The sequence below is a fragment of the Paramisgurnus dabryanus genome, chromosome 8 (assembly GCF_030506205.2).
Source record: "Paramisgurnus dabryanus chromosome 8, PD_genome_1.1, whole genome shotgun sequence".
NCBI classification, from domain to species: domain Eukaryota; kingdom Metazoa; phylum Chordata; class Actinopteri; order Cypriniformes; family Cobitidae; genus Paramisgurnus; species Paramisgurnus dabryanus.
The window spans coordinates 14,525,472-14,550,599 of NC_133344.1; the positions used below are offsets into that span (position 1 = coordinate 14,525,472).

Sequence of the window (25,128 nt, forward strand, 5' to 3'; positions counted from 1 at the left end):
GCTCAACAATTAATATACAAGATCTACATGAACAATAAGTCATACAGGCAGTTTCCCTTTATATGAAGGAGGATTAGGGGCAGGCTAGTTTTTTTTTTACAAAATCAACATGGAAATCATCTTCAACTATGACATCTTCAATGTTACAGTTTTATCACCTCTAAAAAAAAAGACATAGGATTCATTTGTAGGTTTGGTACTGCTTTTTTGCTTATTGTCTATTAGAGTTTTTAATTACCATCTACATTTAGTGTAAAATGATTTGTGTATTAGGGAATCTTGTCATAGTTTGCTTGTCACAGTGTTAGACTGTGTTCTGTGTTTGTCATGTTGTATTAGTGTTGTTCCCCAAGTAGCCACCAGATGTCTCTTCCCCTCACTGTCACATGTACCATGAACTGCATCTCCCATAATCCTGTCTGTGTTATCATTGACCACTGCACTCAGCTGTTCCCACTCACCTTGTTAAGTGTTTGTGTATTTAAGCCCTGTCTGTTCAGTAGTGATGGGCAGTCCGGCTCTTTCCATTGATTCGGCTCTTTCGGCTCAAGCTCCGGCACTACATTTTAGTGATGGCAGTCCGGCTCTTTTCATAGATTCGGCTCTTCTGGCTCGTCTTCCTTAGAAGAGCCGGCTCTTACGGTACCACCCCTGCCTGCGTCTGAAGATTCGGCTCTGCTCGTTCGCTACAAAGAATCAGCTCTTAGACCCGGCTCGTTCGCGAACGACCCATCACTACTGTTCTGTCAATGTTATCGATTCCTTATTGTAAGTCACATCACTGGCTGTGTTTTGATATATGGTCTGCATTGTGTATTTGGATTGTGTTTATGGATATTGACCCTGATTATGATTTTGGATTACCCTTATTAAACTTCTTATGGATCTAACTTTTTCTGTGTGCAAGTCGTGACATTGCTATACTGGGTTTAGTATATTTTTTTTTAAACCCTTTCCTGTTGATCTGATCTCAGTGTTGAACTTCATACTGCTTGTAGCTGGTAAAATGCGACAAGACTGAAACATCAACAATCCAACATTAGTGCAGGTTCAGATTTTGCATTCTGTCACACAGTTTATTATAATATCAAATTTATATTGTAATTAAAATTCACAAGTAAATGAAGTTCACTTTATTGGTGAAACTTTTAAACTGCAGTCTAGCAGAAAGCGGGAAAGACAGATATGATCACTTCTATTAGAGTGCAAAATTTTAACTCGCCTCATACCACAAAATCTTGATTAAAACAAAAATGCTGAAGAAGTCAAGATAGTAAAACACAACGGTGGTAGCTTCAGATTAAAATCAAGAACACTTAGGGGCAGTTTCCCAGACAAGATTTAGGCCCAATCCCATTTCTCTGTCTCACCATACCCCTTAGTTTTGCACGTTCACGAGAGCAAAAGGGCTATCCCGATTGGTTCTTACTCTCACGTGAACATGCAAAACTAAGGGGAAGGGCTAAGACAGAGAAATGGGATTGGGCCTTTGACTAAAAAAGGACTAGGCCTTAGTTATATTAGGACATTTAAGTAATGAAAACACATTATTCACTTCACGTCAGTGCACACGCACCAGCAGGCACAGTGGCGGGGAGTAGAGCGAGACCTTCAGCCTATTTGCAGAGGCTCAGCCCTGGACGGCCCAGCCCAATATACACCTTTTTTAAAATCTGTTTTACCAGTAGATTATGATGTTTTTGTCAGCCACCTGAGCCCATTAGGGTTTGGGCGTGCACAACTATATTCTAGAAAACTAAGTTTGCCTTTTTATAAACATAATAAACTATCCCAGTTACAGTAAATGTAAAATGTCCTGTGTTACAGGCTTTTCACACTTGAGGTTGTCATTCAGTCTAACCAATGCGTGCAGTCCTGGTTATTCTTACAATAAAACAAAATATATAATATGCAACCACGCATTCATACTGTACTCATACTTTTTGGGGTGGTTTTCCGGACAGGGATTAGACAAATCCTAAACGAAAATAAATGTAAGAGCTGCACTGTTTTTGCACTGTTAATGCTGATTAAGCTGCAGGAACACAAGTCTTAACTTTTACACACAAACTATTTGCACTGACATTTGCAGCCAGAGGAGGGCCTCTGGGTTTTAAGAGCTTGTGCTGCAGAATCAGCCACAACAAAGCCTGTGAGTAGTCCATGTTTTCATATTTAAAGAATTTACTTCTGACTAAACAATGATTCAAACGAAAGTTTTTAGCCGTGCAGAGTAGCACTTGTTGTTTGTCATTTTTATGATCACAAAATGGATGTAATGTTTTAATAATCCTTACTTTAATAATCCTTACGTTAATAATCTTTAATAATTTAAAGATTTAAAGTTATGTTCTTCTCAAGCCGCGCTGGAAAAGTTGATCGATCAGTCAAAGACAATGTTAACTCCTGTCGGTTTAGGCCAATCACAGTGTACTGGTTAAAGTAGCTTGACCAATCACAGGACACTGTGCCTTTCAGAACAATGAGCTTTGTGCCAAAGCAACGCTTTCAGGGAGGCCGGGCATAGAGGAGCAACATTAATATACAGCATGTGGAAAATAATTATGTGTTTTAACCATAAACCACACGAACATATTGTATTACACCACATACACAAAATACCAATGTAATAGCAATGTAATAAGTGCTCTTTAAACAGTCACATTTTTCTCTGTCTCTGACACTAAATGGTGGCGGTGTGGTGAAAAGCACAGATGAAGGAGCGGTATTATTATAATAAGATCCCATTACTACATCACATTGAGAACGAAATCTAAATGACCAATTTTTTCACATGCTTGCAGAGAAAGGCTTACCAAATCAAAGTTACAGAGTTTCTCCTTTTCACGTTTTCTAGGTTGGTAGAAGCACTGGGACCCAATTACTTAAAACCAACCATCATCTGCAGTTTACCAGTGTTGGGAAAGTTTACTTTCTACATGAACTAGATCAGTTCACAGTTCACAAATTTTAAAATGAACTAGTTCAGTTCCTAGTTCATATTTTAAATGCGTCATGTAAAAAAAATGATGGAATAGTATGGCAGCCGCGGAGTCCAATTAATAATAAACGCAAACAAGAAAAGACCTAGAAATTAGACATTACACAGAAATAAGAAATCACTACACATGATATGCATACAAAAATATATTTATTGCTGCCAAATTTTTTTTTATTTTTTTATTTTTTTATTAAAAGCTGGGGAAGGGCCCATTTGCACATACCCTGCATGCCCAGACCCTAAGCCACTGGCTCAGGACAGAAACTTAGTAAAAGCTTTTATATTCAAATTAATTTCTAATTGGATTTCGATTGTAAACCATTTTTCAACAGACTTTTTCACCAATTCAACACAAAAAAGCTAAAAATACACACCATTATCATATTAGTTGTTTGGCAAATCTGCCCTTCAAAGGCAGAGTGCAGTATCTACGCAAACACTGAAACAGAGAAAAAATTTTTACACTAGCCAACCAAACATGTTGTGTGTAGATTAGTGGTAATGCATTCATGTAATGCCTTGTTAGGAAGAAATTTTTATAGAAAAAAACCATGACCACCGATGTGACCTTTGACTCCCAAAATGCAGATACTGCACTCTGGATGACCTTTAACAACTAAAACACTATTGTTATAGCAAAGTGCAGTATCTACGAACTAAATGTGTTCATTCAACTTTTTCTTATGCTTCTTAATACATTTTGATTGTTTTTAATAACTGTAATAGTTTTATTGATGTTTGCATGTTGTGAATGCTAAAAATGCTCCTTTTACCACAAAGAGTATTTTACTCGTTTTATTAATTTTTATTTATTAATTTACATTAGAAGAGGTTTGCTTTAAACAACGCATTGATCGTTTTTGTCACCATGTGCTCAGACGCAGCTCCGCGTCTCACTCAGAACCTCAAGAACGTGCATTCGTGCAGGATCATTTGACATAGAGATGAGAGATAGAGGGAGAGTTAAGAATGGTGCCCATGTCTAAAAAACTTAGAAGTCTAGAAGTATTAAAGTATGTATAGCCATGTCACTCATCTCATTACAATGTTAACTAGATAACTGGATACAACTTATTGTATAGTTTAATAAAATAATGTATTTTGATTATACAAATTAATTACGATTTAACTATAGTGATTGTTTAACTAACTGCTGACCAGCTTAGGGAATCTCTATGGCTATTTTATATGACATATTGCTGAATCAGTATGTTGTTTTTCTTGTTAATTGGGTCTTTTTGGGTAGTCTATATTATGCATAGAATTAGTCAAGGAGGTTGATTCTTATAAATTCCTTCAAAGTTTGATCAATTGTGCATAATGACATGTGCAACAAATGCATATAGGATGATAGACTCACAGATTTGCATAATTTAAAGTTCAGGTTTTAAAGTTTGGGTCAACATGTGGCACAGCTTTAAAGCTGAAACTTATAAAATCCTATCAGAGGTACAAAATTTCATTGAAACACACCAGTGGCTTTGCTATCATCAGGATTAAACATGTTACCCCTCAAACCCCCCCCCCTCCTAACAGAGCATCCCCACAAAACAAACCCCAATTTAACCCCTGTACATATACTATAGAAGTATCGGATCGGGACTCCGTATCGGCAGATACTCAAAATCAAATGACCCGGACTCGAGGGCAAAAAACCTGATCCGGACATCCCTACTTTTTACACATTTTAATTGCATTTCTAGTGAGAAATTAGTATAGCAGTTTTCAAATATGTGATTAGTTATCACAATAACGATCTCTGTTTATATTTCAAACACGCTGCCTGTGAAGTGTGTCTGAAAGTGTTTCTCTGAGCTGCCTCCGAAGTGATTCCCTCATGGGGCAGCGAAGGGCAACAAGTTTTTGGACGCAGCCGTTATTATGGAAAATAATTTGTTTCCGTTACAGATTTGTCCCGTAAATGATAAAGAATGATCCTCTTTTGTATATAATGCATTGCATATTGTATGTTCAGGGATGACAGACTGATAAGCACACGTGCTATTTATGACTGGATGTAACTTTTGATACTTTGCAGTAAAAGTGGCTCTCCTATTGAATTTGTGTAGCTCTCATGGAAAAAATAATGAAGATCTCTGCTGTTTATGATTAACCCATTAAAGGGCTGTAGTATTAGTATATCGTTCTCTGTTATGTTCCCTTTTTTTTACCACAGAAACCACATACTCTAATACTTGGAAGTTCTTAGTCTGTTTCAATCATGAATTTTGGTGATTTCAAATGTCAACATTGGCTTTCAGAGATCATGCACCCCGCCTTAAATGAACCCTGTGAGTTTTATAATCCTGTGTCCTCATCCTTCAGAGTGTTAGAATATACCGTGACAGAAAGACCGACCTAAAAGCAGAGGCTATTCCAGAAATAAATGGGGTTGCCAGGGGGTGACCAAGGCTACTTTATAGGCCCAATAGTCCATGAAAGAAAGCTATGTGCATAAAGCATCAAAAAGCATGATTCTCAATTCTGCTGATAACTCCATATTACCCCACATAAAGCTTGAAAGTATCTTGAAATAAATTATGCATATTTTATCAGCATAATATTAGATGTTTTTAAACAATTATTGTGTTTATTGTTTACTGGCAGTTTCTATGAAAGGTTTTACTGGATAGATTTGTAAATGTAGATCATGAGTACATCAGTTCTTGTGCATGGATTATGGTTAAAACAAATGTTTTGTAGAGATTTACTGTGTTTGAATTAGCTATTATGGTTACACCTTACTGCACAAATTATGTCGGTCTTCTTGGATTTCATAATAAACATTAAACAGCCAGTCAAAACAGCACACTTGTGTCCATCGTAATAGACTACCATTAGCTTTAGTGGCTCACTGGAAGTCATAAACAGGAAAGCTTGAAGATGGCGGCGCCCACATTTACATCAAGAAACAGGTGGGTAGCAAAATTGTTTCACTGTGTGCATAACCATTGTTCTCACTGAAATGTTTTTATGACATTGCAATTTAAAAAAGAACATTTTGAAATATCCTGTAACACCAAGAATGTCACGTACAAGTGGTACCTAAATACACTTGTATGAATACATTTTAGTTCATAGTGTCTCAGAATAGCACAGATAAGTACACTTAGAAGTTCTTATACTATCTTAAGTATGGTATATAGAAGTATATGGACGTGTACTTTTTTCACCTGGGAAGTCTCAACACAAACTCTTACCAGTAGATCAATGTATTAATAAAGAAAGAGAAGAATCCTACTTAACATTGAAATCTTCAGGATATGCAAATTTTTTTCATCTTAGTCGTACGTGTCATTGGAAATGGACTTGTCATCTTTGTGGCCGGATGCAAAATGAAGATAACACACTCTAAAAACAAACGGTGCTAAATAGCACTATAAGTGCTTCTTGGCTCGTAATCATAGAGGAACCATTTTAAGTGGCATATAACACCGATGAAGTAGCACCGGTGTAGAACCATATTGTAATTGAAAACCTTTTTTTCTTAGTTTGTAACTTTTCTCAGTTTGTACTAAAGCATGTCTTTCACTTATTGAAAATGAACTGAGGCCAAGCCTCAAACCTCCACATTCACTAAAATAAAAACAGATCAAATATTTTAGGATAGGTCAAACTTTTTTTTATATTAATGTTGTCTGTTGTTGAAGATGATTTGGAAATAGATTTTTACAGCAACATTTATCTTCCTATAAAATCATCACTCCGCCCCTAAAACTCCTGTTTGCATAAGAGGAAACCAGCAAAAAAAATTATTATACAGAGACATTGCTGTGGGCTTTGACAACATCTATCTGTACATTACCTGAAGACAGAAGAGAGAAAATAAAGACAAAGAAAATGGGTAAGAATTTACATGTGTGCTATACACTCTTAAAACTAAAGGTGCTTGAAAGGTTCTTCACAGTGATGCCATAGAATAAAACTATTTTTTGTTAAAGGTTCTTTAAAGAACCATTTCTTTCATACCTTTTTATTGTTATCTAAAAAAAATTTTAAAGCTCACGTAACACACGCTGTTTCTGCATTTCTGATATTAATCTGGAGTACCTATGGAGTAGTATGACATCCTTTATATCTCTGAAGAGTCTTTAGTTTAATCAGATTTATAAAAGAAAGATTAGCTTTACCGAATCTTTCCGATAACGTACGAAAAAATGAAGAAGGAGGAGTTATAACACGGGAGGAGCGAGTACGAGTCATGCAACACTATACAACACTGTTTTAACTTATGATTCACTACATGTTCGTGTCATTTATATAATATACACGCGCCTATTTCCAACATAATACAGAAGTCTTACTTACCGCGTGTAACTCGTCATGAAAATCCACCGCATCAAACACACACACGCAAAACTCCGCTGCTAATCCGGATAATAAACTATATCCATTGTTTCCATAAGGCTGGATGTCTTCTCCTTACATCCAAAAACACACTTCTTGTTGTGCCATTGTTGACTTTTGAAATTAAACAAAGCTGAGTGGCGTGATAAGCTGTTAGCAAGCTCTAGCGTCTCCCGCTGACTGACGGCTGGGCGGGGTTTTCCAGGGGAAGTTTTCCGGCGGAAGCCCATATAAAGAAGTGATACGTATCGAAAACCCCTGAAACGTCAGTTAGAACCGTAATCGAAAAAAATTAGCCGAAACTTGTACGAACCCTGGCGAAGTGCATTCGGCACAGAAATACTCTGAAACACGCCCAACTGCATTTTTGACACTTTGCCTACATTTAGCATGAGGAAACAACTCTATAACTGTGTTAATAAGTCAGAATGCTTGAAATACCATTAAACCCCCCCTTTAACCTAAAAGAAACAGAAAGGCTCTTCAGATGTTAAAGGTTCTCCTACAGCATCATGAAGCGCCTTCATTTTTAAGAGTGTAGTTGTATGTTTTCCTCCTATAATGTAGCAAATTAATTTTGTTTTAAAGATTGTAAGTGTGTTAAGACTAGTTAGCACTGAATAGAGCCAAACGGGCTGAAACATTTTTGACCCAATGCTGGTTTGAAAATAACCCAGCATTTTTTCAGAATGTAATATGGATATAGTAAAATGTATACTGTATATGAAATAAATCCATTATATGTTGCTTATTATGCATTTACGCACACACATACATAAATATGTACATTAGTCAACATTTAAAGTGGATCAAAACATTTTATAAAAGTTGTCAAACACAATTCATGCATAACATGTTAGTCTGTTATTAGTCATTGTCAGGAATTTGGGGAACACAGAACACGAACCCAGATGCGGACGTTTACCACAAAAGGAATTTATTAAACATGAGGGGAAACAGGAAAACAAAACCCACGAGGGGGCAAAACAAGACAGGGAAAACACGACGCTAACTAACACTAAGCTTGACAAAACTAACATTAAACTTATCAAACACAAAACAGATCTAAACTAGGGTATAATACAAACTTACAGGAACCGACAGGGCATGAGACAAGGCATCAAACAAGGCAGGAAACAAGCATGGGACAAGACGAACGTGCACTGGACAACAAACACAAGGACTCTTAAATAGGGAGAAAGTAAATTACATACCTGAAAATAATCACGAGTAAGGGATCGGGGAAAAAGTGACGAGACCCGGGAAATGCGTGGTCGGAATAAACCAATACTACAACCACACATTTCCCACATAGAACATATGTACTGTCAGAACCCTGCCATGCTAACTAGATCTAAATACCAACAGGATCCGGCAGGATTCTGACAGTACGCCCCCCTCCGAAGGCGGCTACAAGACGCCCTCAAGGGGGAACACTAAACACGGACAAGACCGACTGACAGACAGAGAACATCCAAGAAAACATAACAAATAACATTAAGGGCAAACAGGCAAAAATGACAAAAGGATTAGGGTGGGATAATAAAAATAATAAACAAGGGAGGGGGGGTGGGGGAACACAAGAGTTCATAGGGGGTGGTCCAGGGTGGGAGGGTGGGAAAAGAGTCTGAGTGGACTTCGGGTGAGTCCAAGGAAAGTTCTGGCCGAGATCGGCAAAACCTGGCTGAGGTGGTGCTGGCTGGGCCCACGGCTGGGGTTGCGCTGGCTGGGCCCACGGCTGGGGTTGCGCTGGCTGCGCACACGGCTGGGGTTGCGCTGGCTGCGCACACGGCTGGGGTTGCGCTGGCTGCGCACACGGCTGGGGTTGCGCCGACGTCTGAGTACACGGCTCTGGGCGCTCTGGCGACTGCGTCGGCGGCTCTGGGCGCTCTGGCGACTGCGTCGGCGGCTCTGGGCGCTCTGGCGACTGCGTCGGCGGCTCTGGGCGCTCTGGCGGTCGCGTCGACGGCTCTGGGCGCTCTGGCGGTCGCGTCGACGGCTCTGGGCGCTCTGGCGGTCGCGTCGACGGCTCTGGGCGCTCTGGCGGTCGCGTCGACGGCTCTGGGCGCTCTGGCGGTCGCGTCGACGGCTCTGGGCGCTCTGGCGGTCGCGTCGACGGCTCTGGGCGCTCTGGCGGTCGCGTCGACGGCTCTGGGCGCTCGCGTCGGCGGCTCTGTGCGCTCTGGCGACTGCGTCGGCGGCTGCGGCGACGGCTCAGGGCGTTCTGGTGGCTGAACAATCTCCCCCTTCCTCCTGTTCTTCCTTCGGGGTCGCGGAGCAGATAAAGGGTGTGGTGGAACTCTTAAGTCGGAGGAGGACCCCCGGACGAAGACTCCCAGGAGATCCTCCGCTCACGCTTCCCTCGAAGGGACAGAGGTGGGGAGCGGCTCTCTGGAGCCAGAGGAGAGAGTTCAGGGTCGCCGAACCCCCACATCCCAACGGTCCTTCCCTCTCGGATGGACGAGAGTCGATGGGGTTCGGCGGTTCGGTTTGGGTTCCGCCTGGTGTTGACCTCGGGTCCGCATACGAGCGGGTCAAAAAACTCGTAACCCGACTCGTATGCGGGGCGGCAACCCTTTCCCCGTCTCGCCAGGCGAGTACCGGTGAACATGTCCGCTGGGTTCTTTTATGGCACGTTCGTTCTGTCAGGAATTTGGGGAACACAGAACACGAACCCAGATGCGGACGTTTACCACAAAAGGAATTTATTAAACATGAGGGGAAACAGGAAAACAAAACCCACGAGGGGGCAAAACAAGACAGGGAAAACACGACGCTAACTAACACTAAGCTTGACAAAACTAACATTAAACTTATCAAACACAAAACAGATCTAAACTAGGATATAATACAAACTTACAGGAACCGACAGGGCATGAGACAAGGCATCAAACAAGGCAGGAAACAAGCATGGGACAAGACGAACGTGCACTGGACAACAAACACAAGGACTCTTAAATAGGGAGAAAGTAAATTACATACACCTGAAAATAATCACGAGTAAGGGATCGGGGAAAAAGTGACGAGACCCGGGAAATGCGTGGTCGGAATAAACCAATACTACAACCACACATTTCCCACATAGAACATATGTACTGTCAGAACCCTGCCATGCTAACTAGATCTAAATACCAACAGGATCCGGCAGGATTCTGACAGTCATGTCATTAATGAAACATCATCCATCACAGCTTTTGATAGTCTCTAGACATGATTGTTTGTCATTAGGTACCAGTTGACCCATCACAGGTGTCTGTTATTGGGAACTGGTGATTGTTTAAGGCTCTGTAAGCTTCACTTGAGGTCAGAAAGCATTGAAAATCCATGTTTAGTGAGATTGCAGGATTCTGACCTGAACAGGGATGCTGCATGGAGGCATGACTCAACGTGAAGTGGCATATGTAGGCGTAGGAGGGTCTGGCGTCACCTTGGGGAGAGGAATTTGCCACAAAATGTTGTACAGCATGACAGTTCTGGTGGGTCATCAGTCATGGTTTGGGGAGGTATTTCCATGGGTGGAAGGACTTGTCATCATCAAAAATGGCAGCCTGACTGGCCAAATGTATAGGGATGAAATCCTGAGACCAGTTGTGAGACCATATGCTGGTGCAATGTGGCCAGATTTCATGCTTATGGGTGACAATGCCTGCCCACATCGAGCAAGGGTGGTGACGGAGTTCTTGGAGGAGGAGGGCATCTCAAGAATGAAGTGGCCAGCCCGATCACCCAACATGAACCCCATTGAACACACTTGGGAGCAGTTACAGTCAAGAGTGCAAGCACGCCAGGTCCCTCCAGGAACCCATGTGAAGTTGTGAACAGCGTTGCTGGAGGAATGGCAAACCATCCCTCAACAGAATATCTCAAAACCTGATTTCAAGCATGCAGAGGCATGTGAGGCTATGATCAATGTCAGAGGTGGTAACACTGCCTACTGACTGGTTGTCTCAATGCAAAACATATGCTGTTCATACCTTGTTTGTCGCATTTGTTAAACCATGCAAATTAAGTTTGTTTTACAGTATGAACTTAGATTTTTGATATGCTGTAAGATGGGTAGTAACATCTTGTTTTGTTGAACTGAAAAAGCATTCTTTCCTGTTTTTGAGTTCAGCTTCAAGCGCTGACTGCAGTACAGTACAGTGTCCAGTGCTTCACCATTATAACTATTGTGCTGGCTTATTAAGGCACTCCAAAGGCACCACACGGCTGTACTGCAGGTGGTAATGTTAAAGAGGCATTTCTAGTCCAGCGTGACTTCAGTTGAATCACAGATTTTTGGTACACTCTTGTCTTCACGAATGTGTGATGAGCCCAGGGACGGATTGGCAATCTGTGCGTTCTGGAAAAGTCCAGAACGGCCGTTCAACGGAGGGCCGTCGCCCGGCCGATGGCAAAAAAAGTCTAATAAATATGAACAGCCAACAGCAGAGGCACTAATACGATCACTTATATGCTGCTACGTGTAAAAAAAACGAGGGAGAAGAGTCGGCCTACTAGTCGTGATTGGTCCACGGATTCCCGGAATTCGCGAGCGTCTATGTTTGCGAGCCTGAGCATCCACAGCCTGGTCATGATGAGGGACAGACCGAGTTAACTTTACATCAGCAAGAGCTAAGTGCCAGTAGTAGCAGGACACGTGACATTATAATATAATATACACGATATAAAAATAAATAAAACTCGCGTGAAAATTAACGTAATGCGCAACTAGTGTTAGAGAAAGACGTGATGTGAGTGTGTGCGCACGCGCGTGTGTGTGTGTGTGTGTGTGTGAGAGAGAGAGAGAGGCGCGGGCGCGATTGAACAGTGGAAACATAAAAACAATACATACTCTGTCATTTTGTTCATATGGGACAAAATTCAAACGGCAAAGTGTTTGCTTAGATTTGTATACAGTCGCAATAAAACAAAACATTTTGCTTTTGTCTAACTGTAAACTCTTGTCAAACTGTAACCTACAACTGTCATCTAACCAAAATCACACACATCAAAGCAAAAAATATTTATCCAACCCCGTTTAAAAACAGTCTGTGGGTGGACATTAATCGTATTGCATTGGTTTTCATTTCTTTCATTGACTTTATTGTATATGAGAGGTTGTAGTGAGCTCACATTTTCTGCTACAATGAAGACTAAAGTATTGAATTAAACGGGTAAATATCAGGCATGCATTGCAACCACTCTAAAAGTGCTAATAAGAAAGGGGGCTAAATAATTGACCAAATATTAGTTTAACAAAAAAATCCTAGCTTGCACTTTCTGTCTGTCTTCCATCAGAGTACAGTTTTTCCTTGTCTTTCATATGTGTTTAGTATTGTGGAATTGGCAAAGACCTGGTGGTTGTTTGTGAAAGCTGTACAGACAAAATTAATAGGCCTAGCTATTTTCATTATTTCACAGCCTTATTATACATCAAAGTTTAATATGACATGGACAAAATATTAAATATCCTTGTCTAATATTCTGACAGTATTGTGGCATAGTATCAGGACATCCTTGTGTCTGTTGTGCACGGCTAGGGGCGAATGGCCGGATGATGGGCCTATTTGGGAAAAAGTCCAGGGCTGTTTTTTAGCCCCAGTCCGTCCCTGGATGAGCCATTTTACACCTTGTGATAAACAATCATGTCTGGACATTAAAAGTGAAGAGTCATGAAATTCCATTGATGATAACATTGAATAATAGCAGACTTACGTGTTTTACAAGAGTTTTAAACAATACCTGTTTCTTGTTTTATGACAATTTTGATGATCCAGTTCAAATGTTGACTAGTGTATTTATGCATTTTATGATCAAATGTACTGTAGATTTTGCATAAATTGTATATTGTGAGACTAACCAACTACACAACCTCCCGCCCAAAAATATAACTGTTAATAGTGAAATTTTTTATGTGTGAACAGACTAAAAGTATACTCACAATTCATAATTAGTTGTCTATTCCTATGGTCTGTGAGCCAGTAGGCATATTTTCCGAAAAATCTGCACCTCTTTGTGGCTTTAATTTCATAATGATCCTTACTCTAAGAAGTCAAGCATCAGAAATTAAGTGACAATGTGAAAATACTACTATAGCTCATTTTGTGGTAATCTACTTGCAAGACTATTTACATGCCTTTTATAACAAAGGGCATTTATCTATTGCTGGGACGCTTTAAAAAAATTGGGGGCAAATTTAAGAGTATACCCACTTCTCCAGGCACCACTACACCACTGATCTCTACTCCACCTCGTCGCTTTACTCTCTGCTGGTACATCTATCCCAGTTAAAGAGGGGGGAGTACTCTGGGTTTAAAATTCTGAGCTCGGAGCCCTGCCCTTGGACAGCACGCCAAATATGCTTTATCTGACATTGATTACAAAAATGCGAAATTGTAAAAAAGAATAAGGTAATATATACTGACTGAAAAGTACCATCATCAACATTGTTGAGTTATCTTTTCTTTTTGCAGTTGGCACAACTTTGGGACCTCAAGATCAGACCAAAGGAAACTTACCAAACAATAAAATCTTCGGGATATGCATATATTTCGTCATCTTAGTCGTAGGAGGCATTGGAAATGGACTTGTCATCTTTGTGACTGGCTACAAAATGAAGAGGACAGTCAACTCCATTTGGTTTCTCAACTTGGCGATTGCAGATTTTCTCTTAATTACAATCTTGGTTTACGAAATTGTTGTTGCCTTTGACAGTAGTTTACCCTTGAACAAACACATCAGTGCATGTATGAATTTTATTTATGCACTAAATATGTTTGCAAGTGTTTTCTTTCTGACAGTTATCAGTGTGGATCGATGTCTGTGCACATGGTTTGTTGTTTGGGTTCAGAACAAACGAACTTTAGTCAAAGCCAAGATCATCAGTGTATTTGTGTGGATTTTATCCATCTGCTGCAGCTTCCCTATTGGCATTGCTGAGTATGTACATAACAAAGAAAATTATAGCAATGTCTATATGCCTCAGTACACATTCAGGCTCATTGTTGGATTTGTAATTCCCTTTATAATCATTGCATCTTCCTACATAGCTATTGGTGTGCGGGTAAAACGTCTCAAAATAGGAAAACAGCTTCGTCCTTACCGGATCATATCTGTGATTTTGGCTTTTTTCATATGCTGGTTTCCTCTTCATGTTCTCAGTTTGTGTTTCATAAGTGCTGTGAAGTATAACTGGAGTGACAGTGCCAGAGAGAAACTTAAGACTGCATATCCTTTTGTAAACTGTCTGGCTTATCTTAACAGTTGTCTGAACCCCATTCTCTATGTGTTCATGTGTGATGAGTATAAGAAGAAACTTAAAAAGTCTCTCCTGCTGGTGTTTGAGGGGGCTTTTACAGAAGAGCATCTGAGTTTAAGATCAACTCCACTTCCTCACAACTCTCAATGTCAGCAGGTAGTAAATGTACAGACAGAAAAAACAACCATCTGATCCTTTGCTGACAGCAAGAGAACAAAACAATTTTGAGCTTCAGTCTTTAGATGATTGGGGACATAAATTTGTAATTTGGAAATAAAGATTTCTCAAGTACTCCTCCATTTTCCTGTGTTCAGACAAACAAAAAAGTCTCACTCCAAACTCTTGCCAACAGCTCAATGTATCGATGAAGAGGAAGTGAAGAATCAATCTACATTTTGGGGCTTTTTACACCTGGTCACTTCATGCGTTTTCTCTGATCGGATAGCTATCTGATCGTAAAAAGACCAGGTGTAAATGCCCTCTGAAACGATTTCGAGACGGATTTAAATCCGATCGCTCAAACCACTTCAGGAGGTGGTCTGGGACGCATTTCAGAGAAGTGTAAATGCATCTGGTTGATGAAACCACATAAGTCGCGCTTTACTCCTCCCAAACGTCAGCACGTCACTCGCAAGTAAGCTGGAAGAGCGCCAAACACACAAAGCTGACACGCCTATTGCTTTATGGAGAGATGACAGCGGGTAAAAAAGCTTCCTAGAATCAATAAAAGAGTCTAATGACAAATTCAAATGATATCAAACAAAGAAATATAACGTTAAGAGAGAGTTTTGTGAATGCTTTTCCCGTCATGGACCTGCATTAAATCATCGCGCTGTCACTCTCCTGCTGCGCTGTACTGCGAGCTTCAGCTCATGCCGAGCAAGGAGACGCGCGTCCCCTGCCCAACATTCAGTACAACATACAGTAAGTGCTGCATATTGTTGCGTAAACGTCATCTTAAGTTTTTTAAGGCGGAGTAATAAATAGTGTATTTGCATTTTGGGCGGGGGTAAAAGATCAGATTCATATTCGTTTTGCCAAGACGCATTTATGTGGCCAAATGTAAATGGAACTGTTTTAAGAAATCAGATAGCTATCCGATCAGAGAAAACACATGAAGTGACCAGGTGTAAAAAGGCCCTTTCTTACGTAGGTTAAAGTTTACCTCAATGAATGTTTATCTTTTTTATGCACAACCATTGTGTTGTATTGTTATTAATACAAAACTGTTTATTTTATTTATACAGTTTTCGCTTTTATTAAAATTTAGTTTATATGTTACAAAATTCTTGCAGGGTTTTAAGGATTTCAGGGGTAATTGTGATGGGGTTGGTGACATATAGTAACAAGTCATCTGCATACAGCGATATAGTGTGAGTTAGGCCAACACGTGAGATGCCTTGTATATTATTATTGCATTTAAGAGCTATGGCAAGTTGCTCTATAGCTAAAACGAAAAGCAGTTGACTAACTGGATCCCCTTGTTTTGTCCCTCTGTGAAGAGGAAAATACTCAGACGAGATACCGTTGGTATAAACTGAGGCGGTTGCAGTTGGTAAGGTAATGAAAATAGCAAAACCAAACCTGCCAAGTGTATGAAAAAGTTAGCCCCACTCAACCCGATCAAACGCCTTTTCGGCATCGAGCGATATTACTGCCTCTGGGGATGGAGTTCTGGATTCAGTATAGATAATGTTAAACAATCGTCTCAGATTAAAATAGGATTGTCTGCCCTGGATAAACCCAGTCTGGTCCTCTGAAATGACCTGAGGAAGAATCGTTTCAAGCCGAAGTGCAATGACCTTTGAGAGCACTTTATCGTCACAATTTGTCAAGCTGATTGGTCTATAGGATGAGCAATCTCGAGGGTCCTTATTTTTCTTTAGTAATAGCGTAATAGATGCCTGGAGGAGCGTACGTGGAAGAATGTTATTCTCCAGAGCTTCTGTATAGACTAAGAGAAGAAGAGGGGCAAGTTTATCTTTAAATTTTTTATAAAAATCAGTTGGAAACCCATCCGGGCCAGGGGCTTTTCCACTCCAAAGGGACATTATTGTGTTATTGATTTCTTCCAATGTGAGATTCTATTCCAAGTATTCTTTAGAGTCAGGGTCAATTGTCGGAATGTTTTGATTAGAGAAAAAAGCGTCATATTAGTGGTGATCCGGTATTGAGTCTGAGGATGAGGAATATAATTTAGAGTAGAACTCTTTAAATCAATTGTTAATAGCCTGATGGTCCTCTGTCAAAGAACAATCAGGCAACATAATTTGCGAAATAATACGAGACGCCTTTTTTGGTGGAGTTGATTAGCAAGTAATTTGGAAGGTTTGTCCCCCTCTTCATAGAATCTACTATGGGATTTAAAGATGAGCCTCTCCGCTTGGGAGGTAGTCAAGAGATCAATTTCAATTTGTAAGCCTACTCTCTTCTTATTCAAATCAGGAGTCGGAGAACCAGATATGAGTCCGTCCAGAGCCTTAATTTCTGAAGATAGCTCCTCAATATTCTTATACTTCATTTTCCTAATATAGGCAGAGCAAGAAATAATCTGTCCCCTGAGATATGCTTTAAGTGTCTCCCAGATTGTTGAGGCTGAGACGCCATCAGTCCCATTCACCTGCAGAAAGAAATCTATTTGTTCTGCAATGAACTTCACAAAGTCTTCAAAAATGTCATGTCCGTTTTGTCCTCTGAGTCGGAAGAGCTATCTTAATACTGACCTGAAATAATGATCAGAAATAATGATTGGATCATATTTACAATCTGTAATAACATTAAGCAAATATGGGTCAACAAAAAAATATATATATCCTAGAAAACAATTTGTGCACATTAGAATAATATGAGTACTCCCTTTTAGCGGGATTTTTTATTCTCCATGGATCTATAAGTTTATGTATATCTATGAACGACTGGATTGTTTGCACAGACTTATATGGTCTTGTTACAGACTGAGAAGAGCGATCCCAGACAGAGTCCACCACAAGATTGTAATCCCCAGCCATAATCAGGTGATAACTATCCAGATTAGGGATAGAGCTTAGCATCTTTAAAAAAAAAAACCTATCATCACCAAAGTTTGGGCAATAAATATTGACCAACACTAAGCGAAGTTGACATAGCTCTCCCACAACCATCACATATCTGCTGTTTGGATCTTAAATAGTGTTTGATACAATGAAAGGAATCTTTTTATGTATGAATATAGCTACTCCTCTACTTTAACAGTTAAATCGTGAATGAACCGTTTGCCCCACCCACTGTTTGTGAATTTTAGACTGGTCTCGATTTTGAAGGTGGGTTTCCTGTAAAAAAGCAATACTAACACTCTTCTGGGATCGCTCTTCTCAGTCTGTAACAAGACCATATAAGTCTGTGCAAACAATCCAGTCATTCTTGTTGGTCGTGGACCCTCCACATTTTCTGATATCCCCACAATGCGTATATTTGCCGTCTAGAGTAGTTATCCAAATACGCCACCTTCTCCCTCAGAGCATCGTTCTGTTTAACCAGCTAAGTTTGGGAAGTTTCCACATAGCTCAATCTTTTATCAAACTCATTCAGCTCGTCCTCCACATCAGTAATTGGCAGAGATGGGACCAAGTCACACATGTGTAAGTCTCAAGTCTGAACCTTCAAGTCTCAAGTAAGTCCCAAGTATTTTTTTTCTTGGGCAAGTCAAGTCAAGTCGAGTCACAGGCTATGTCAAGTCAAGTCAGGTCCTGTTGTAGGTCAAGTCAAGTCCAAGTCAAGTCACCTTATTATTGTAATTTTACCTGCAGAATCTGGTCTTAATAAAGTGAAAAGACAAAATAGACAGTAAGTAACTATCAGTAAATTACAATAATTTGGATTTGCATTGTAAATACTCATGTTTAGTAATACATCATGGAATCAAACAAAATTGTAATCTCTTCCGTTCGCGCGCCTACATTTGAAATAACGAACTTGAATGTGAATCGCTCCTAACATTGTAGAATCCAGTCATTTTTCTGTGTGTGTGTGTGTTCAAGTGGCAAACTTAAAAAAAGTAGCCAAGTCTCGTACCACTCAGATCAAGGGAAGTATTTAAAATAATAATAATTTTGCCCACATTTGTCCCCAGCACGGTATGATGAGGGTTAATGGCTACTTTAGCTATTATTACATTAGCTAACTACCAACTAACCAGATATTAACAAATTGACAAGCACTTACTGGGCAGAATGGCTCTTTAAATGACAGACGAAATTCAAGGTTGTCGTCTGGCTGCCCGTGATTTTAATGTTGCATGTCTTGCAATGCACTATTCGTCTTTTGCCATCTTGTTGAAGCCGAAAGCGATAAACCTACGTACCCCTCCGGCTGACATGTTGATATCTGATCTAAGTGGGCGTGGTGTGCGTAAGGTACGCGAGGGCATGACTGATGATAGTGTCGTGATTCAGTCATGACAACGCCCTTCTCAGCCTGCGCTCCAGCTGGGTCAACTTTATTTTATTTTTTAAAATATTTATATATTTTATATTCAAACTGAAAACATGATGTGATTAACACTCAAGTCATTCAAGTCATCATGTCTCAAGTCAAGTCAAGTCCCGAGTCTTTAACTTCCAAGTCCGAGTCAAGTTTAAGTATTTTATTTTTTGTCAAGTCAAGTCACAAGTCATAAAAATAGCGACTCAAGTCGACTCGAGTCCAAGTCACCAAGTCAAAATTCCCCATGTCTGGTAATTGGTTGGCCAAACACACTCAGGATCGCATGTAGCAATAGACGCCCGGTTCTCCTCCTGAAATGAGTCGATAGAGGCTTGCACAGAGGTAACTGCGTTTGCCAGCGCGTCCATGTTGCTAGCATCACCTGTTTCTGCGCTAGCGCTAGCTGAAGAGGTTGAGTCGCCTTGTGTTGTGGTTTTCCCCTTTGTTGTTTGGCTGATTTGGGAGGCATTCATCCACTCATACAGTAATAAAGTCACGTAATGTGTATTTCCAACTAAATTTGAACGGTTACGAGGTCCAAAATGTATAATTTTAATAGATTTACGCGGGAGCTGTCGAGGACACTTCGACTCACTAGTCATGCTCAAGTGCGCCCCACAACTGGAATCTATTCAAATTAATTTCTAATAGGTTTTAATGCCCTGATGAAAACTCTGTTGTTGAAACGCGTTTGGCATGTAGCCATTTTTGATTAAAGGCTTTTAAATATTTATCAGGAGTGCCTCATTCTTTTTATTTTCTTAATTTCTAATTGGATTTGGATTGTAAACCATTTTTCAACAGACTTTTTCACCAATTCAACATAAAAAAGCTAAAAATACACACCATTATCAAATAAGTTGTTTGGCAAATGGTTACTTTAGTAAATAACTAAAGAAATAATAATGAGTCTTTAATAATCATTAAGTAAATAATAATAATAATTTAATAAACCCCCAAGATTCTATGCACCCTGGACACCCCCTCCCCCTGGTAACCAGCACCAAACCAAAGCATGATCCATAAAATACTGTAAATGTGTGTTGCAACAAGTCCAAACCTAACAGAGCAAATATTAGCAGATATATTATAATACAACGTAAAATTATAAAACACCATGACATTTTACACCACGATGTATTGTGGAGTGCAAAGCTCTTCCTGAACTTAAAAATCTGTAGATTTTTGCGTGTGAAGCTCAATAAGCTGACGATAAGCCATGATTTTGTCCGCATGTCATCATGATCGGATTTATGGCTCCATTCAACACAAGCATTTTACCTTACCTATTCATGTGTAGCTATTTATTTATCATCGAATGGTATGTAACTAGCTTACCTTTTGATGCATTACCATGTTTTTGTAGCACATGCTTGTGCTTTATTGCAATGTGCCGCTTCAGATTCCAGGAGGATCATTAACTAAAATGGATTTATTCTTTAGTGAACGGATGTTTTTACACTAAATATTCACACAGTATGAAGCTTGATTTTTCACTATCTTGACAATTTTTTTATCTAGATTATGCAATATGACCTCTTGAGTTAAAAGTTTGCACTCGGTTCTCATAGAAATCTCAAAATGATCATATCTGTCTTTCCTGCTGTCTGCTGTAGACTGCAGTTTTTTTTAACCATGAAGTTAACATGACTTACAGTACTTCAATTGCAATATACATTTGATTCTTACAGATTCTTTCATCAGGTAAGTAGTGAATATGAAAAATTCACAATAAAATAAGAAAATTAATTAAGCTAATTTGAACTGACAAAATGTCTGGGTTTTTGTTTTTACCCTTTCAGTTTCCACCAATCAGCAATTAAGCTTGCTTTGTTTGCCACAGAGGAAGATATTTCTGTTTCCATGCAACTGCACTTTTCTCTGAAACTAACGATGCACTTGCAATGAACTTAGTTCAAAAGGGCAATGCACTTAGTGTCCTTTTGATGAACCAAAACTTAACAGCAAAACAGTTTTATTCAGGTGACAGCAGACACATTAATATTCCCCTTTAGACCCCTCAGTAAAAAGCTGCACCTCACAAAAAACTTTAAATAAATTTCAAATCTCCCCTTTCTTTCTAAAATATTAGAAAAAGCAGTGCAAAGCCAATTATGCACATTCTTAGTGAATAATAGCACGGATGAAAAGTTCCAATCAGGATTCAGGCCCCACCACAGCACAGAGACAGCATTCTTAGAGTAACAAATGACCTCCTTTTAACATCCGATCGTGGTGAAATCTACTTTCTTATATTACTAGACCTTAGTGCAGCCTTGGACACAATAGATCACACAATCTTACTCAATAGACTAGAAAACTACGTTGGCATCAGACGTCAGGTGTTAGCCTGGTTAAGATCATATTTAACCGACCACTATCACTTTGTTTATGAGTGATATCACTCTTAGGGGTTGTGCACACCAAAACTTTTAAATGCGGCTGAAAATGCCTGGAGGACACCGATTGCCAGCTGTTTATCAACTTAGCGCTAGCTTTCTTCAGCCGAGCGCTATGGTAGCAGTGATACTTGAGCTGTGAGCCGGTTGGTTGTTGTTGGTTGTTGATACTTGTCCCACCCCTCCACCACTTTGATGGATGCCCGTGTGCGAAATGACATTGACGAGCGGTGCGGAAAAAAACGTTAACTGCTGGCTTATTTGAAAAACGCAGAGTATTCATTGGAATCAATTGAAAAAAATGTGCCGGCCACGGGCATAACAGCTTTGGTGTGCAGGCCCGTTAGTCTTAATCATGTCACTCTCAAGTTAAATATGGTGTACCACAGGGATAGTTTCTAGGGCCTGTCCTTTTCTCATTATATAGGGGCGATTCCAGAAATAAATGGGGTTGCCAGAGGGTAACAAAGGCTGCCTTGCGGTGCCAAAAGTCCATGAAAGAAAACTATGTGCATAAAGCATAAAAAAGCATGAATCTCAATTCTGCTGATTACTTCATATTACCCCACATTAAGCTTGAAAGTATCTTGAAATAAATTATGCATATTTTTATCAGCATAATATTAGATGTTTTTAAACAATTATTGTGTTTATTGTTTATTGGCAGTTTCTATGAAAGGTTTTACTGGATGGATTTGTAAATTCAGATCATGAGTACATGTGCACATACACATTCAGATCTTGTGCATGGATTATGGTTAAAACGAATGTTTTGTAGATTTACTGCTTTTTAATTAGCTACAATGGCAACCCCTAACTGCACAAATTATGTCGGTCTTCCTGGATTTCATTATAAACATTAAACAGCCAGTCAAAACAGCACACTTGTGTCCATCGTAATAGACTACCATTAGCTTTAGTGGCTCTCCAAAGTCATAAACAGGAAAGCTCAAAAATGGTGGCGCCCAATTTACATCAAGAAACAGGTGGATAGGGCAGCAAAATTGTTTCACTGTGTGCATAACCGTTGTTTCCACTGAAATGTTTTTATGACATTGCAATAATAAAAAAAAAAAACATTTTGAAATATCCTGTAACACCAAGTATGTCACATACAAGTGGTACCTAAATACACTTGTATGTATCTAGTTCATAGTGTCTCAGAATAGCACAGATAAGTACACTTAGAAGTTGTTATACTATCTTAAGAAGTGCTAAAGAAGAATTTTAGTATATTAAGTACGGTATACGGAAGTATAAGGACGTGTACTTTTTTCACCTGGGAAGTCTCACCACAAACTCTTACCAGTAGATCAATGTATTAATAAAGAAAGAGAAGAACCCTACTAAACATTGAAACATTTTCAAGATATGCACATTTTGGACTTTTCATCTTTGTGTCCAGCTGCAAAATGAAGATAACACACTCTAAAAACAAACAGTGCTAAATAGCACTATAAGTGCTTCTTGGCTCGTAATCATAGAGGAATCATTTTAAGTGCCATATAACACCCATGAAGTAGCACCGGTGTAGAACCATATTGTGCTATGTAGAACCATATGTGGTGCTATAGTGGTGCTATATGAGCCCCATATGGTTCTTCATAGGTGCTTCATAGGTGCTATATAGAACTAAAAATGGTCCTCTATGATTACGAGCCAAGAACCACTTTTAGTGCTTTTTAGCACTGTTTGTTTTTAGAGTGCAGTGTTATTTTTGTTATCTTCTGATTTATCGTAATTGAAAACCTTTTTTTCTTAGTTTGTAACTTTTCTCAGTTTGTGCTAAAGCATGTCTTTCACTTATTGAAAATAATCTGAGGCCAAGCCTCAAACCTCCACATTCACTAAAATAAAAACAGATAAAATATTTAAGGATATTTTTAGTCAAAAATGTATTTCTTTTGTTTTGATATTACAGTTTTTTTCGATTGCTAAATGACAGTGGGCACAACTGGAGCTATATGTGCAAAACTCTAACTACAGTCTGCACTACCAAAAGTCACCTGAGCACAACTCTTAACATATGGCTCAAAACAGCTCCGTGCAGCCAAACACTAAACACAACCCTCACTGAGATAACACACACTGTCACTCACAACACACTGAGAGGAAAAACACTAACATCAAACACCAATACACAAAATACTAACTTTATATCTTTACAGTTTTAACAATTTCAGTGATGTCACACCAAGTAATGTTTTCTTTAAAGAATGATTTATTTATTGATTTATCACAATATTTTTTTTAGAACATCATAATTTTTTAGGGTAAATGAAAATTAGCAGTTTGCTTCAGTTGTCTGTAGTAATTTACGGAATTACAGTAATGAGAAAAAAAGGTAGAAACTTAAAGTACATGAAAGGTAATATTATATATAAATGAAATATATATATATGAAATTGGAATTTATATTTATATGAAATTGCAATCAGCAGTGTTTGAAAGGCACAATGCTGAAATCAATTGTGTTTTGAATGTGTGATTCACAGTTTTGACAGCAGTGTGTTAGCATTTGAACAAAGTGCTGTAAATCCACAGTGTTGTGCAGGTTGTGATTAAAGTCATGGAATAAGTGTGTAAAGTTTTGAAAACTGTGTTCAAGCAATGAAAAACGAACTAGAGTTTGGTCCACATGAACTGCTGCTGTGCAGACTGTAGTTAGAGTTTTGCACATGTGACTCCAGTTGTGCCCACTGGTGTTTAGCAATCGAAAAAAACTGTAATGTTGTCTGTTGTTGAAGATGATTTGGAAATAGATTTTTACAGCAACATTTATCTTCCTATAAAATCACCACTCCGCCCCTAAACTCCTGTTTGCATAAGAGGAAACCAACCAAAATTCTCGATAAAAATACATTGCTGTGAGCTTTGACAACATCTATCTGTACCTTACCTGAAGACAGAAGAGAGAAAATAAAGACAAAGAAAATGGGTAAGAATTTACATGTATGCTATACACTCTTAAAAATAAAGGTGCTTGAAAGGTTCTTCACAGCGATGCCATAGAAGAACCACTTTTTTGTTAAAGGTTCTTTAAAGCAGTGTTCGAATTGAAGGGGGTCTGGGGGGGTCCCGGACCTCCTATAAGCCTTAAGGGACCCCCCATAAAGCACAAAAATATAAATTAGGGGGGTCCCCTGGTTTTTATTAAAATTAAAATACTACATGAATTTAAAATTCTCATGTTGCGTGTCACAAAGCGAAACTGTCTTTATTTGTCCCAATTTCGCAATAAACTAATTCAAATGACTTCTGTCTGAAATAAATAAACTCGCAAGTGCGCCTCATGCTGTTTTCTGGAGGAATTGACAGACAAACAGTGGCAAATCTATCCTCTCAGTCTGACGGCTGGTCCACCCAGTCACACAAAATATTTTATTGGGGAAGCAGAAGAAATCACGCTTAAATGATAATAAATGATAGTCTCAACTTCGTTTGTGAGCGGCATTGACAAGTACATAAACCCTGTGCGTGTTTGCTGTGATTGTTTTTAATGATAGAGAACACGAACCATTTGATATTTCAGATGAAATAAAACTTATCACTAAGTTAAGCAGATCTTACTTGTAATTGTCATCTATGTGACGCGACAGTCGGCACTCAGCAGCACATCATCATTTGAAATCCGTTTACAAGATGAATTCTCTTGTTATGTTAAATATGAAGTTTACATT

General features: G+C 39.1%; 1 protein-coding gene across 1 annotated transcript; it reads left to right on the forward strand.

Annotated features, from left to right (window-relative positions):
- Positions 1-6,780: 6,780 nt before the first annotated feature.
- LOC135770357 (C3a anaphylatoxin chemotactic receptor-like) lies at positions 6,781-14,867 on the forward strand. The gene is made up of 2 exons (XM_065280061.1): positions 6,781-6,845; positions 13,804-14,867. The coding sequence occupies exons 1-2, from the start codon at positions 6,842-6,844 to the stop codon at positions 14,778-14,780; spliced, it is 981 nt and encodes a 326-aa protein (XP_065136133.1). The 5' UTR covers positions 6,781-6,841; the 3' UTR covers positions 14,781-14,867.
- Positions 14,868-25,128: the final 10,261 nt, after the last annotated feature.